Source organism: Strix aluco, chromosome 16, assembly GCF_031877795.1.
Source record: "Strix aluco isolate bStrAlu1 chromosome 16, bStrAlu1.hap1, whole genome shotgun sequence".
Taxonomy (NCBI): Eukaryota; Metazoa; Chordata; class Aves; order Strigiformes; family Strigidae; genus Strix; species Strix aluco.
In genome coordinates this window covers 16,410,213-16,422,608 of record NC_133946.1, presented here as the reverse complement: position 1 = coordinate 16,422,608, position 12,396 = coordinate 16,410,213, and the positions used below count along the sequence as shown (strand labels likewise).

At 40.3% G+C, this 12,396-nt stretch overlaps 1 protein-coding gene across 7 annotated transcripts in view; it reads left to right on the top strand.

The window, feature by feature from the left end:
* PTPN5 (protein tyrosine phosphatase non-receptor type 5) overlaps window positions 1–12,076 on the top strand; it is an 85,965-nt gene extending 73,889 nt beyond the window's left edge. For all 7 annotated transcript variants that reach the window (XM_074841910.1, XM_074841914.1, XM_074841913.1 and 4 more), the window contains 3 exons: window positions 2,702–2,862; window positions 6,264–6,377; window positions 10,204–12,076. In XM_074841910.1, coding sequence (XP_074698011.1) covers window positions 2,702–2,862; window positions 6,264–6,377; window positions 10,204–10,297 — 369 coding nt within the window. In that variant the 3' untranslated portion in view covers window positions 10,298–12,076. The remainder of the gene's footprint in view (window positions 1–2,701; window positions 2,863–6,263; window positions 6,378–10,203) is intronic.
* The last annotated feature ends 320 nt before the right edge of the window (window positions 12,077–12,396 follow it).

Below are 12,396 nucleotides of genomic sequence, written 5' to 3'. Positions count from 1 at the left end.
AGGGGCTTCAGAATTCAGAGCCAGATTTGAATATATCTTTTCTGTATATATAACTGTGGATCCCACAAGGGAAAAAAAACCCAACCAGCAGCAAACTGAAAGCAAAGTTATTTGTCAGGGCTGGTGTATCCTGTATATTCAGGCACTCACAGAAAGGAAAAAAGAATAGCTAGGGTAGCAGAGTACAGCAAAGTTATAAGTAAAGAAGTATAGATACCACACATTTTTCCCAATCATAGCCAAGAAAGACAAGTGCTTTCCTATCACAAATGATGCAAAAGCCTTTATTGGATATAAACATCTCCAAGGATGCAGTTCCTTCGCTACTCAAATGACTTATCATTTTGGTTATTTTCTTTACGCTCATCCCAGTTTGTTTCTCAGTTAAACAATGTCTTTGTTTTCTGTACTAGTGCGACAGTGTCTCTTTCCCCCACCCCCAAAGTCAGGAGGTGAACTGCTGAGTTCTAGAGCTGAAATAAAGATTCCATTTGTTAAGTTACCATTGCCTAGAGCTGTACATTTGTCATTTAATAGCAGTAGTGGAGTAGCAGCTCCAGACCTTATGTATGTTAAATGACTCAGTAGTGAAAAGTAGAGAAGCAGTGAATTGACTCCTATTTTCCCTTAAACAGGAATGGTCAGAAATATATGATACCACCACCAGCAGTATTACTGCATGTCATACTTCTCTCAGAACAGGGGATCTGGCAAGCTTTAGGAATTTAGAAGATACTCAGGCAATAGGACAAGGCTTGTTTTCCTTTCTCAAAGGAACTTGCCAGTGTCTAGCCACTGATTCATGATCTCAGCCTCAGCTACAGCATACCTGATGGTAGACTTCAAACCGTCAGTTAAATCTTGCTTCCTCCTAGGTGTTCCCAAGTCTTCTCACTCTCAAGGAAGCACCAATAGAGAATATTTTGTTAAAGTCAAAGCAGAAGTGTACAGAACCGCAGAAGTCAGCGTTCTCTAAGCAGAAGCATAAAACTGATAACAGCATAGACAAAACTAAAGACAACCCAAGTTCATAATTAGAACTTTGGCTGTTTTCTGTTTCTGTCAAATGAGTGACTTTATGGAGTGATTCATGTTTTTCTTCAGATGACTCTTTATCTTTTGCTTTTCTCTCAGTATTATTGACATTTTTATTTTAATTTTTCACAACCCACTTAAGAATCCCGTGTTCATAACTTCTATGGCTCACACATAGTCATACATTCAAAAGCAACTGTGTATGTTCATGTTTCAGAGCAGTGGTGATCAGATTTACTGTAGTGAGCTCAAGTACTATTCATGACAACTAGTTATGCTCTCTTAACCACAATATCTTCTCACTAGGGTAAATAACTATGGCCAGGCTCTGTGCTAGTATAAGACAACACTTTTTTCCTCAACTGAGCTAGACATATGCCCTTAAGGTTCCTATGGCTGTGCTTCAATGAGCACTTTAAACCCAGTATAAGCTAGAACAAGCAACTCAGTGAAGCCCAGCCTCCCTTTGTCCAGCTCTCTTGTTCCTACCCTTGTGCCATCTCCCATGTGCCCACACAAGCGTTTATGTGACTGTGTGGTAAGCCAAAGGGGGAAACTGATCAACCCATCTGAAAGTTAATCCAGCATGAGAAGGAAAAAAGATTTAACTAGATCACTTCCCCAGTCTAGTTCACTGTAAAGCTATGCAAAAGCTTTGTCAACCAAAGAGAAGGTTGAAAAGTGGCACAACCACAGAGCACTTTTAACATCCAGTGACTGACAGTCATAGGTACTTAGGAGTTTAGAAACCATTTCCAGATTTTTGTGCCTGGTTCTTTGGAAGGAGAGAAATTTGTTCTTTTTTTCCTCCCCTCTTAAACTCAGACAGGCATGTGTTTAAGGGAAGGTTGTGGAAGCTAACACTTCTGTTCCCAGACCTTTTGAAGACGTTTGCTTAGCCCCTTGCCAGCTGGCTTATGTAATGGCTGAAAGGGTAAGGCCAGTTCCCTGAGCTCCATGTTACTCTTTGGCACCTTTAGAAATCAAGCAGAAGGATGTCACTTTGAACACACAAAATCAGAAGCACACAGTGCTACTTGGCACTCAGAAAAGGTAACGGCACACTTGCTATATTCATAGCCATGCTGAGACAGAGAATTGGAATTTGTGTCTCTTAAAAAGCCCTGGACTGAGTCTAGATACAATTCCCACCTTCCGCAGTGTCTCTGAATTTCTCACCATGTCTAAGAGAAAAGTAGAATTGACAGGAAACTGATATCAGTCTGTCTGTCAGAGGAGATAGAAAAATAAGCTTCTATCTCTCTCCCTCATCTATCTATCTATCTATCTGAGACAGAGATATGGCTCCTGGCTCTCTGTCTGTCAAATACATTATGAAAGCTATTATGTCACAAGCACAGTTCTGGCTTTGCTGAATGAATCTGTCAAGAGGGAACAGACTGCCTGGAGTGTTTTGCACACAGCTCTTGGCACTAAAAGAGCAGAATACTTGGGGGGGATATTTTTTTTTAAGGCAGTTTACTGAAGTGCAGATGTGATATTTGAAATCCAGACTTCTGTGTTGTGTGGCTTGCCATTTGGATCTCCTGTTCCATTTAGCATTGATTTACTCATCTCATTTTTAAAGGGAAGACCAGGTTTCAATACCAGTTTATAACCAGAAGTTCTTTTAAAAACTGTGGTGTTTGTCTTAACTGGATTGCAGAAAGGAGAAGAGGTCAGAAACCTGAAACATTACTGGTACACGTCTTGGCCAGACCAGAAGACACCAGATCAAGCCCCACCTCTGTTACAGCTTGTACTGGAAGTGGAAGAGGCCATGCAGAGTGCAGAAGAGAAGAATGCACCAGTGATTGTTCACTGCAGGTAAATAAATGTTATATCTGACTTCTAAGGGCTTCTTCACATACAGTGGCATAGTGCAGGTACTGTTGTATTGGCTATCAGTCAGACGTGGGAAATCTTGCCCAACTGATTCTGAAATGTGCTTGAACTTCTGAACTTTAATGACAATTTTCTGTTACCAAGTGTTACATTCAGATACAGAGATGAACACAGAAGCTGGTGGTGGCTCAGTTACTTGTAAGAACAGTCATTTCATTTGCCTTACCAGTAATATATGCCTTTAATGATCTTAAAAGGTCCAGTTTACCAAAGATTAACATACTGTGAATGAAATTGAGGAGGAAGGCACATGCAAGCAGAAAAACAAGAACATTCAACTTCAAGCCTCAAAAGCCCCCATTTTGTAGATTCCTTCTTTGATTTTAAAAAATCCTCATTAGGCCAAAGACAATAATTTAAGTTTAATACATAAAACAAATGAAACAGTGGCAAAGCTGATTGCAGCAAGTACTAATTAACAGACAGGAAATGTATACAATTGATAATAAACCTGAAGTATCTGTGAAAAGCCCCTGGCAAAGATGAAAACTCTTATATGGAAGAATCAGAATCTTGACAGTGGTTTGAAGCCTGATGAGAAAATTGTAATTATCAATCACAGAACAGAATAAATAGGTGAAAGGTAGATACTTCTCTTCTGTCTTCAGAAAGAAGTGGGATGATGTACTTATCACTTGTAGACATGATGAAGTACATTCCTTTGCACTGCTAACTAGGGAGCATGTCAAGCAACAACTACTAACCATTATTAAATCAGCTATACTGGATAATTTTTACCCACGAGTGTTTAAAAAAATTGGTCCATAGGCTCTAAAGCATTAAAGTTTAGTATAGCTGGATTCTAGTTCTTGGAAACTTGGAGAAATTCTAGAAGTCTAAAAGCAAGTCCTGTTTTTCCAGTATTTAGAAAGGTTAAATGTGGTTACCTGAAAATTACAAGTCAGTTCTCAGAACAATTATTCTAGGTAAATAGCAGAAAGCCTGATAAGTGATGCAGTAATCTTGCCAGGTTAATCTTCCATAATTTCAATAAAATACATTTTGCCAAATTGATCTTTGGGGTTTTTTTGAGGGATTTTACTTAGTTTTGCATAACATTTTCTAGGAAATGGCAGATGGTTGCTATCCAGAAGTCGAAGTAAATGGGTTATTATCATACAATGGGAATCTTTTTAAAGAGACTCTTGGCATGAATGGTTGGTAGCCTGGTGTCATCAAAGATCCACCTATAAGCTAATATGGAGTAATCACTAGTGAAATGTTCGTGTGATGCCACATGTCCAGTTTTTCTGCCTGTGTTTTAAAACAGATTTTGACAAATTGGGGAGAGTTCAGAGAAAAATAAGAAATGGTTTGTAAGAAGGTCCCCTTTGTCCTTGGAAATCTGTGACTCTCTAAGAGCTTCTTGAAGTATTATGGTATTTACTGCAGGTAAAGATTCTGGTCACCATGTCACTCTTGCTTTGCATACTTGTTTTGTCCTCTTGTATGGTGTCATCCCCATGACACGGTAATAACTGGGGGGGAAATGGGGCGTTTTTATTTGAAATATCTACTAAGAGACATGGTGATAGGATTATAAAGTATTTTATGTGATAACTGTGGACCAGAGCCCTTTCAGATTATTCCCAGTTGCAGTCACCTCATCTGAAGAAGGAATTTAATACCTTGCCTCTATTTGAGAGTGTTACATGTAGCAACCCATTAGCCAAGGCCTGTGTTACTCTGAGTACTGTAGCTCCTTTGACCTTTATGGGAGATTCTCTGTAGAACATAATCACTGTGGTTTTGGCCTCTAGTGACGTAAAATAATGCTCCTTTAAGAAAAAAATAGATACAAAGCTAATCATGAAGCTATTCTTAAAAGCAGCTTTGTATTAGAGGCAGGCTAGCAGTCCTGTTAAGGTCCTATGGATAATGTGCCGCTCTTGGGCAGTCTTGGAGGGATTATGACTTTTTCTCAACCACTGAGAGACTTGCAGCTTGTCCTGGGACGAGTGCTGTCTCAGTGGTGCTGTTTGCTTTATCTAAAAATGGGTGTTCCCTCCCTTTGTAAAACACTGAGGTCTGTGGATAGGAAACAGTATACAAGAGCTGTATACTGTGGCCTGTTTGGTTATGGCATCAGTTGGAAGGCGAAGGGCCTTTTTTTTAACCATTGATGTCCATCCATATGCAGCAAAGAGTCCTCTGAAACCATGAAATATTTGAAGTCTTGATGAACAAACTAGATACAGTCAAGAAAAGAGAAGTCAGGACAATGAGGTACACAGAGCTTCAGGGACAAAAAATTTAGGTCAGGTAGGTACCTCCATCACAATTATTTGAAGACTGAGATGAGTTCTTAGTGAGTAAGACCATCCCCCAAATTACTGAATTGCCTTGATTATTCCATAATAGAAGTTAAAATGATTCAAATGTAGCTGTTTCCTCAACAAGCATAAACTCAGAGTAAAAAACCTGTCTGTTTAGTCAAAGAAACAGTATTTGGACTTTGCAAGCAGCAGCTAACTGCAAACTCCATTCTTGCTTGTACGTTTGTTGCCAGTGGTTTTGTATTACGACTTTGGTGCAATCTAAATGGAAGCAGGATTTCTTGCAGTTGTCAAGTAATTATTCCTGAGTATGCTCACTTAATTATTTAACGCATAAGAAGGGCTGTCAGCTTTTGCTACTAGTTTTTTATTAGGTGATAAGATGAATTCACAGCTTCGATTGCACTGTACCTTTGAGAATAAAATCAATTCTGGTCATGAAGCAAAGATTGAATCAGATAGAAACGTGTTCAGGAAAGACAAAGAAATTTCTTTAATAGTGAATTTGTTGTATCCAACACTAATTCAGAGAATTAGTAGATTGTAGATCTGATCAGCAAATGGCATCACACTTACCATACTGCTGTTAGCTTTAATTATTTAAGCAAGGGTGTATTTCTGCTGTACCTGTGAATGAAAATATTCAAAGAAGCTATTAGGACTAAGAATCTCAAAGCAAAGGTTGCCTTCAAAGCAAGGGTTGCCCTCAAACCAAGTCTAACTAAGAAATACTGTTTAACTGGTTATTTTCGATGGTTCAGTGACAGGTTCAATGACATATTGGGCCAAACGGTACCATTTTTAGCACTGTATGTGCAATGTTCACACTTTTGCTGTGAGTAGCTCACACTTAATTGTGTTGTCCCATTGAAGTTAGTATCTTTTCCTAGTTATGGCTTTATATTCAGAAGCACCCACCTGGCAAGGGTTGGAGGGAGGAAAGGGATAATGGGGTTTGATTACTGGTTTAATGGTGCTCGTTTAACAAGAACGTTCCAAAGCCATTCTAACATCTCCACTGCCTCTCTCTGCTTTTCCCTCCCTTAGTGCAGGCATCGGGAGGACTGGCTGCTTTATTGCAACTAGTGTCTGCTGTAAACAGCTGAAGAGCGAGGGCATAGTTGACATATTGCGAACAGCCTGCCAGTTACGGTTAGACAGGTAAGAAACCCTGTTTCCTTTCCAGAAAAATAAAAAGAAAAATCATAACATTTTCCTTTATTTAAGGAGAAACAAATGGGAAGAGAGGATGAACAAAGGCAAAGGCCAAGAGAGAACATTCCTTGAAGGAAGTTGTCATGTTCTAAGTCGTTCTGACTTGTAATCTTTGCCTATTTTATGAGCAGTAAACCTTAATGAACAGCCCTAGAACTGAGCTAGATTCACGTCTGGCATCAAAATCTGCATAGCTGCACAGGGATGATCTTTCACTGGAGGAGTTGGCCCCATGTTCATACAGAAGCAAAGGCTTAAAGGTCTGCTGTACTTAAATTCAGAGCCACAGATCAGCACTTTGCTTCCAGGAGGAGTAAGGAAAACTGGCCTTGCATACTTGGAGCTGGGAGCACTGTTGGGAGGGCATGGCTGCTTGGGACATTGAGGGGAGAGGGAGACTATGCACACTCTGGAGTGTTTGCAGACATACAAAAGGAGCTGTGAAAATCTCCAGAAATTCGATGGTTTCCAGTTAAGCATTTCTTAACACATCACCTTGAGTTTGATTATGAAGTAAACAGACTTGAATTTTGCACCAGAGATGTTATTTTTCCTCTCCCACTGGTTTCAAGTGCCATCAAAACATGTCTCAGTGCTCTCTCTAATGATAATGATAAATGTAGTCGGGGGAAGAGATGTCACGAAAAACATACCAAAGATTTTTCTGAGGAAAAAAAAAAGAACCTCAACCCCACGCTGAACTTTATTTCAGAGGAGAAATTATGCTCAGTGGGAGGCAGAAAATGAAATACTTGCTGCCCTGCTGAGGCTCTGATAGACAGGGACCTGCAGGGGCTTGGAGGTTTTGCTATTTCAGTGGATTTCAGGCCAGACAAGGAAAGGCTTGTTGAGAAAAAGAGAACCAGAATATGAATAGTGAGTGCTGATTATCCATGGCCCAATGAAATATCTGGCTGGATCAGAAATATCTTGTCTCTGTGACTAATGTTACACAGGAAGATAGCCAATAGAAGGTTGAAGACACCTGCTTACAAATGTGTGTGGTACAGAAGGCCAATTAAAAATACTAGCTTTGCAGGGAGGGGGGAACTGGCAGTCATTTGCAGAGGCTGAAGAAGGGAGATCACACTTCAAGGATGTCATGGAGGGAAAGAAAGACTGCAGGGACTTCTGTAGCTGCCATGTACCTCTTAGGAGTGGGATGGGATAGGAAAAAGCCATTTAAATGTCATGGGAGAAAATACTCAAGATGGAAAGCAGTCAAATCAACATCCTTGCTACAGAAGAGCATGGTTTCTTCAAGGACTGAAAAATGGGGCTTGTAGTCTCTTGGAAGTCATGCTGCCATCCACTGTCATTTTCACTACACTGCCACAAGAGCTCTTAGTGACTTCAAAAGCAGCATGAGAGGATGAGACAGTGTCCAAGCAGCTATAGGAAGGAAGACCCTCTCTGTCTGGTGGTTACTGACTAGAGAAAATAGGGCGGGTAGGAAGGAGTCACCAGGCACTTAGAGAAAGAGGGTTGGGTGCAAGCCAGAGCAGACATTTAAATGAATGCACCTCACTGCTTCACAGCCATAGAGAGGTTGACATTATCCCTGAGAACCACATTTGAGGTTGCTGTGGAGGTGAAGGGAACAAATGTTTCTTCCCCTTCATTGGGAAGAAACATTTTCCCTTGGAAAAACCTATGCACTGGGCTTTGCACCAGTGGCCAAAAGTTGTTCCTAAAATAACCTCATATGACTAAGGAGAGGAAGTGATCATTCCTGCATCCTTCCCACAGTGCTGAGAGACATTTGCTGTCCTTTCCCACAATGCAACTCAGATTTGAAAGGTTTCTGTGGCAAATAGGGGTGAAAACATAATGTCTCTATTCTATGCCAAAGCCTGGACAGCAAGCACATGTCATGGTGTGCATGTGTGTGGGAAGAGGAGGAAGCCACCACATAGCAGGGAACCAGATAAAAAGGAAAATAATTTCCTGTGGTCAGAAACTTGATGGCCACCTTAGTGCTTCTGTTGCTACAACTTCAGGGAACAACCTCACTGTTAATGGAATTGCACAGAGAGTAATTGCCAGATATGACTAACGTTCCTTGTGTGTCATGGACTGACATAAATACATTTCAATGCTATGTGCAGCACAGAAGGACTCAGAAACAGGTCAACTGTGAGCCTGCATTAAGTATACCAGATGGGGAGGAGATGCTCAGCTAGGAAGTAGGTTCTTTAGAAACACAGTGTGTTTCCCACCTTTTCTTATTGATGAGAGGTTGGAGCATGGGTCCCTGCCCTTCTCTGCTCATTGTTAAGTGTTATTTCTAGCAGTCACTTAACAGAGTAACTGCAAGAGACTGAAGGGGGAGGTTGTCTTGCCCTGGTGCCTCCTGCACTAGACTCCCCTTTAATTTGAATTTAACATAAATACAGAATAGATAACACTGGTCTGTTCCAAATGGAAATCAAGTGCAGTCTTGCCCACTCATCTACCCCTTACTGGTATGGTTACTGTGTGACCCACAGTTGTTAAGCTGGACCCCATAGAAGAGGGCAATCCCCAAAGAGGGTGCTAGCAGTCTGCTACCAGTTTATCTAAGAGAAAGCAACTTCTCATTAGTTTCCTCTGGTGAAGGTTTCTGAGGGAATGCACCACATTTCCTCAGACTGACACAGTGTGGTTGGCTCTGGCCACCTGCAGGTTCCCATGTTCCTCAGCCCCCCTTGTCATTTCCTTTTGGCCTCCTTTTGGCACTGCGTTCCCAGGATCTGTGCACCAGCACCAGTGCTGGCACAATTCTGCATACACCTTCTGTGAATTTGAGCCATGGGGTTTAATTATTTTCGTAATGGATTATCAAGAGAATCACTGTTGATGAAGTACTCTTAGCAGACTTTTAAATGTTAGTAAGTGCTTAAAATGGACAACTTCATCCTTGTTCTTTTTGTTAATTTCTGTCTCCAGTTGTAGTACTCATGTTGATTAATATGCTACGTGCAGAAATACTCAAGCTAATGATACATGGAAAAGCAAACTGTTTCTGCTCCTGCTTGCGTTTCCTTTCAGGTTTGCAGTTTTAGAGAACAGCAAAAGCTGAAATAAAAGCTGAATCAAAACAGATTTCTGTGCTGGGAGTCTTTTAGTGATCAAGGTGTGCATGGCAGTTACAAATCTGGGTTGTCTTTGTTAAAGTTCCATTGTCTGTTCCAAAATCCTACTGGCCATCCCCTAGTTCCATGGTGAACTTGCCAAAGCACAGCATGGGATGGCACAGAGGAACGAACCTGCGTTCCAGGATGAGAAAGTTGTGTGCTGCATCAGGTGTCTGGGCTGGGCTGGCCGGGCGCTCTGTAGCCCTGAATGCAGTCCCTAGGAGAGCTCTGACATCTTGGATAATCTGCTTCCCCTTTTTATTCCCCCTGTTCCCATCTCTCCGTCTAGAGCTTTGGGGTGGGGATTGCTTTTCATTGATGATTAAAATGCTGCTTGGAGTAGAGGTACTCCAGTAATATCAATGTAGATGATGGTGTTGCCTTACTGAATGAGGGTCTCTGCCAAGAAAAATGAAGGTAAGACCCATGCCTGTCCTGACTACCTCTGTTCCTTAGTTAGTAGAGACTTTCAGAATGGAGCTCGAGGTCAGACTGCGAGCTGGTTGCAATCATTGAGCACTTTTCACTCATTTCAGGAAGCTTTTGAGTAGACCTTTTGTGTGTAACACGAGCTTTATGTTAGCTGTGCCGTTTCCTCATGTGTTTGCATGTAATAAGGCTGCTGTTTCCCTCCCCTCTTTTTCTTTCCTTTTCAGGGGAGGAATGATCCAGACTTGTGAACAGTATCAATTTGTCCATCATGTCATGAGCTTGTACGGAAAACAGCTTTCTAGAGCAGCAGAAGAATAAGTGTTCATGACATTCCTAAAGGCTAAAACCAAGAGAACTTCTGACTGCATTCAGATATATTTCAGATCTGATAAGACACACATGGTAACCTGGCTGTCTTAGCTGGAAAGAAAGATATATTATTTTACTTTGATATTGCTTTTATGCTCTTGTTTGCATTGACATTTAAGAGCTGAGGTACGCCTTGTCTTAAACATACGTGACAGGACATAATATTCACCAAAAAAGGCTTATTTATACTGTAAATAAGAATAGTAGCTTCATTTGTTACAAAAGCAAGAAAAAAATCAGAAAAAAATCCACTGTCTTCAGTTTGCTATTTTTAAAAGATCATTGCTAATATATCCAAATACAGTGTGAAACTTTTTGAATTGTCATGCTGAAATGTGCCGTATGTTGACTAAGCTTGAAAGTAACTTTTTGCCTCTTTCTGATTGTTTTTACATATAAAATTACCGAATACTGTGTATATCGTAAACCTTCTGAGCCTCTGCATTGAAAGATTCAAGTAGATTCACATTGAAATGATGTTTCACACATCATGTTTGCTTGTTTATTTTTTCTAAAGCAGTCCACCACCAGTGTTACCAGAACTAAGGGGAAAAAATATTTCAATGATGTGAGTCAAATTCATACCTCCAGTTCTTACCAGCAATGTATCCCAGTATCATGACAGCTGGGTCAATCTGAGGTAAATAGTAGAAGTTAATTTGAACACAGATTCTTCATGCTTTACCTTTTCTTTGTCAATATTTTGGCATCTCAGTCTGCAACCAGATTTGATTTTTCTCTTTTTACGTAGTCAGACCACAATCCAGACACAATTTCCCCTGAAATTTGAGGTTTGAAACCAGGTGAGGAATTCTGTGAGTTGAGTTCATCTTTATTAAAAATGTAATAATAAAATCACTTGTATTCTATGAATTTAAACTTGTTTCAAAGCTTTGAGGGGGACTGGGTGCCCAGTGCTTGTTAAAATTAACACAAAGCCTATAGGCAGCTTTAAAAAAAAAAATCAGTCTGAATGTGTTCGCTGCTTTTTGATAAATTTGCCCTCAGATCAAATTTAGACAATCATTAGCCATTCTAATCACTAGTCCAGGCAGCAGTGTTTCTTTTCCAATAATACAGACTGCTGCCAATGCTATTCTTTTTAGACCTTAATCAGGCTATGAAGACTGTAGTTTGTGTTTAATGCTTAGAGGTAAGCACATGTTTAAGTGCTTTATTGAGTAGAGAAAAATGGAGGTACACAGGACCCTTAACTTGAAAGATGAGCGTTTTGTGAATAGAGGCTGTAATGATCTACTAAAAATATTTTTGCTTCTCTTTATTTGTAACAATAACCAAAACCCACTGCTTTTATTAGTGCAGGAGATTCTGAGAATTTACTGCACTTCTTAATCAGGAGAAGGTAAAGCAGCTCTCAGAACAATAAGGGCTGATCCTGCTCCCACTGAGGTTTTGCCATTGACGTCAGTAGGTGCAGGGTAGGGCCTGAAATGTTATGCCTACAACTTCATCACTGTGGGGAGAGTTTCCCAGTATTTCAGTACACATCCTTTGTGTTTATTCTGTATCCATGAACCTGTAAAAAATCCTGTCAGCAGGGTTTGCATGAATGTGTGGCAAAATGTGTTATCTTTAAACCACTTGATTTTATTGCTGTATTTAAAATATTTCCTTCAGTGAGAAACTAGCAGGAAGAACTGGCATTCTTTTTAAAAATACTGGTGGTAGTCATTAAATAGAGCAATAAACTTAAGCTTTTGAGCATAACATGACTGTTAGTTTTATGTAAACTTGCTAGCTGTATTCTCCCCACTGCTACTGGTTCTTTCAAAGGGGTAACACTATTCCATCTAAGCACTCCTTAGAAATAACAAAAGCACCACTGATCTGAGTAACATTGTAAGTGGAACTCCCTTTAAATGTTTTCAGCTGTTCGGTGCCCTTCAGTGTCAAAACTGACTCAGTGAATAAAACTACTTGTTCTGTGATCAGCTTTCTGTGCATCTGCTAAAGAATATTTGTTGATTGATAGGAGTGCGCATATAGGAGTGAAGTTCAATGTATAAGTTGCTTCCTGTACAAGGAGA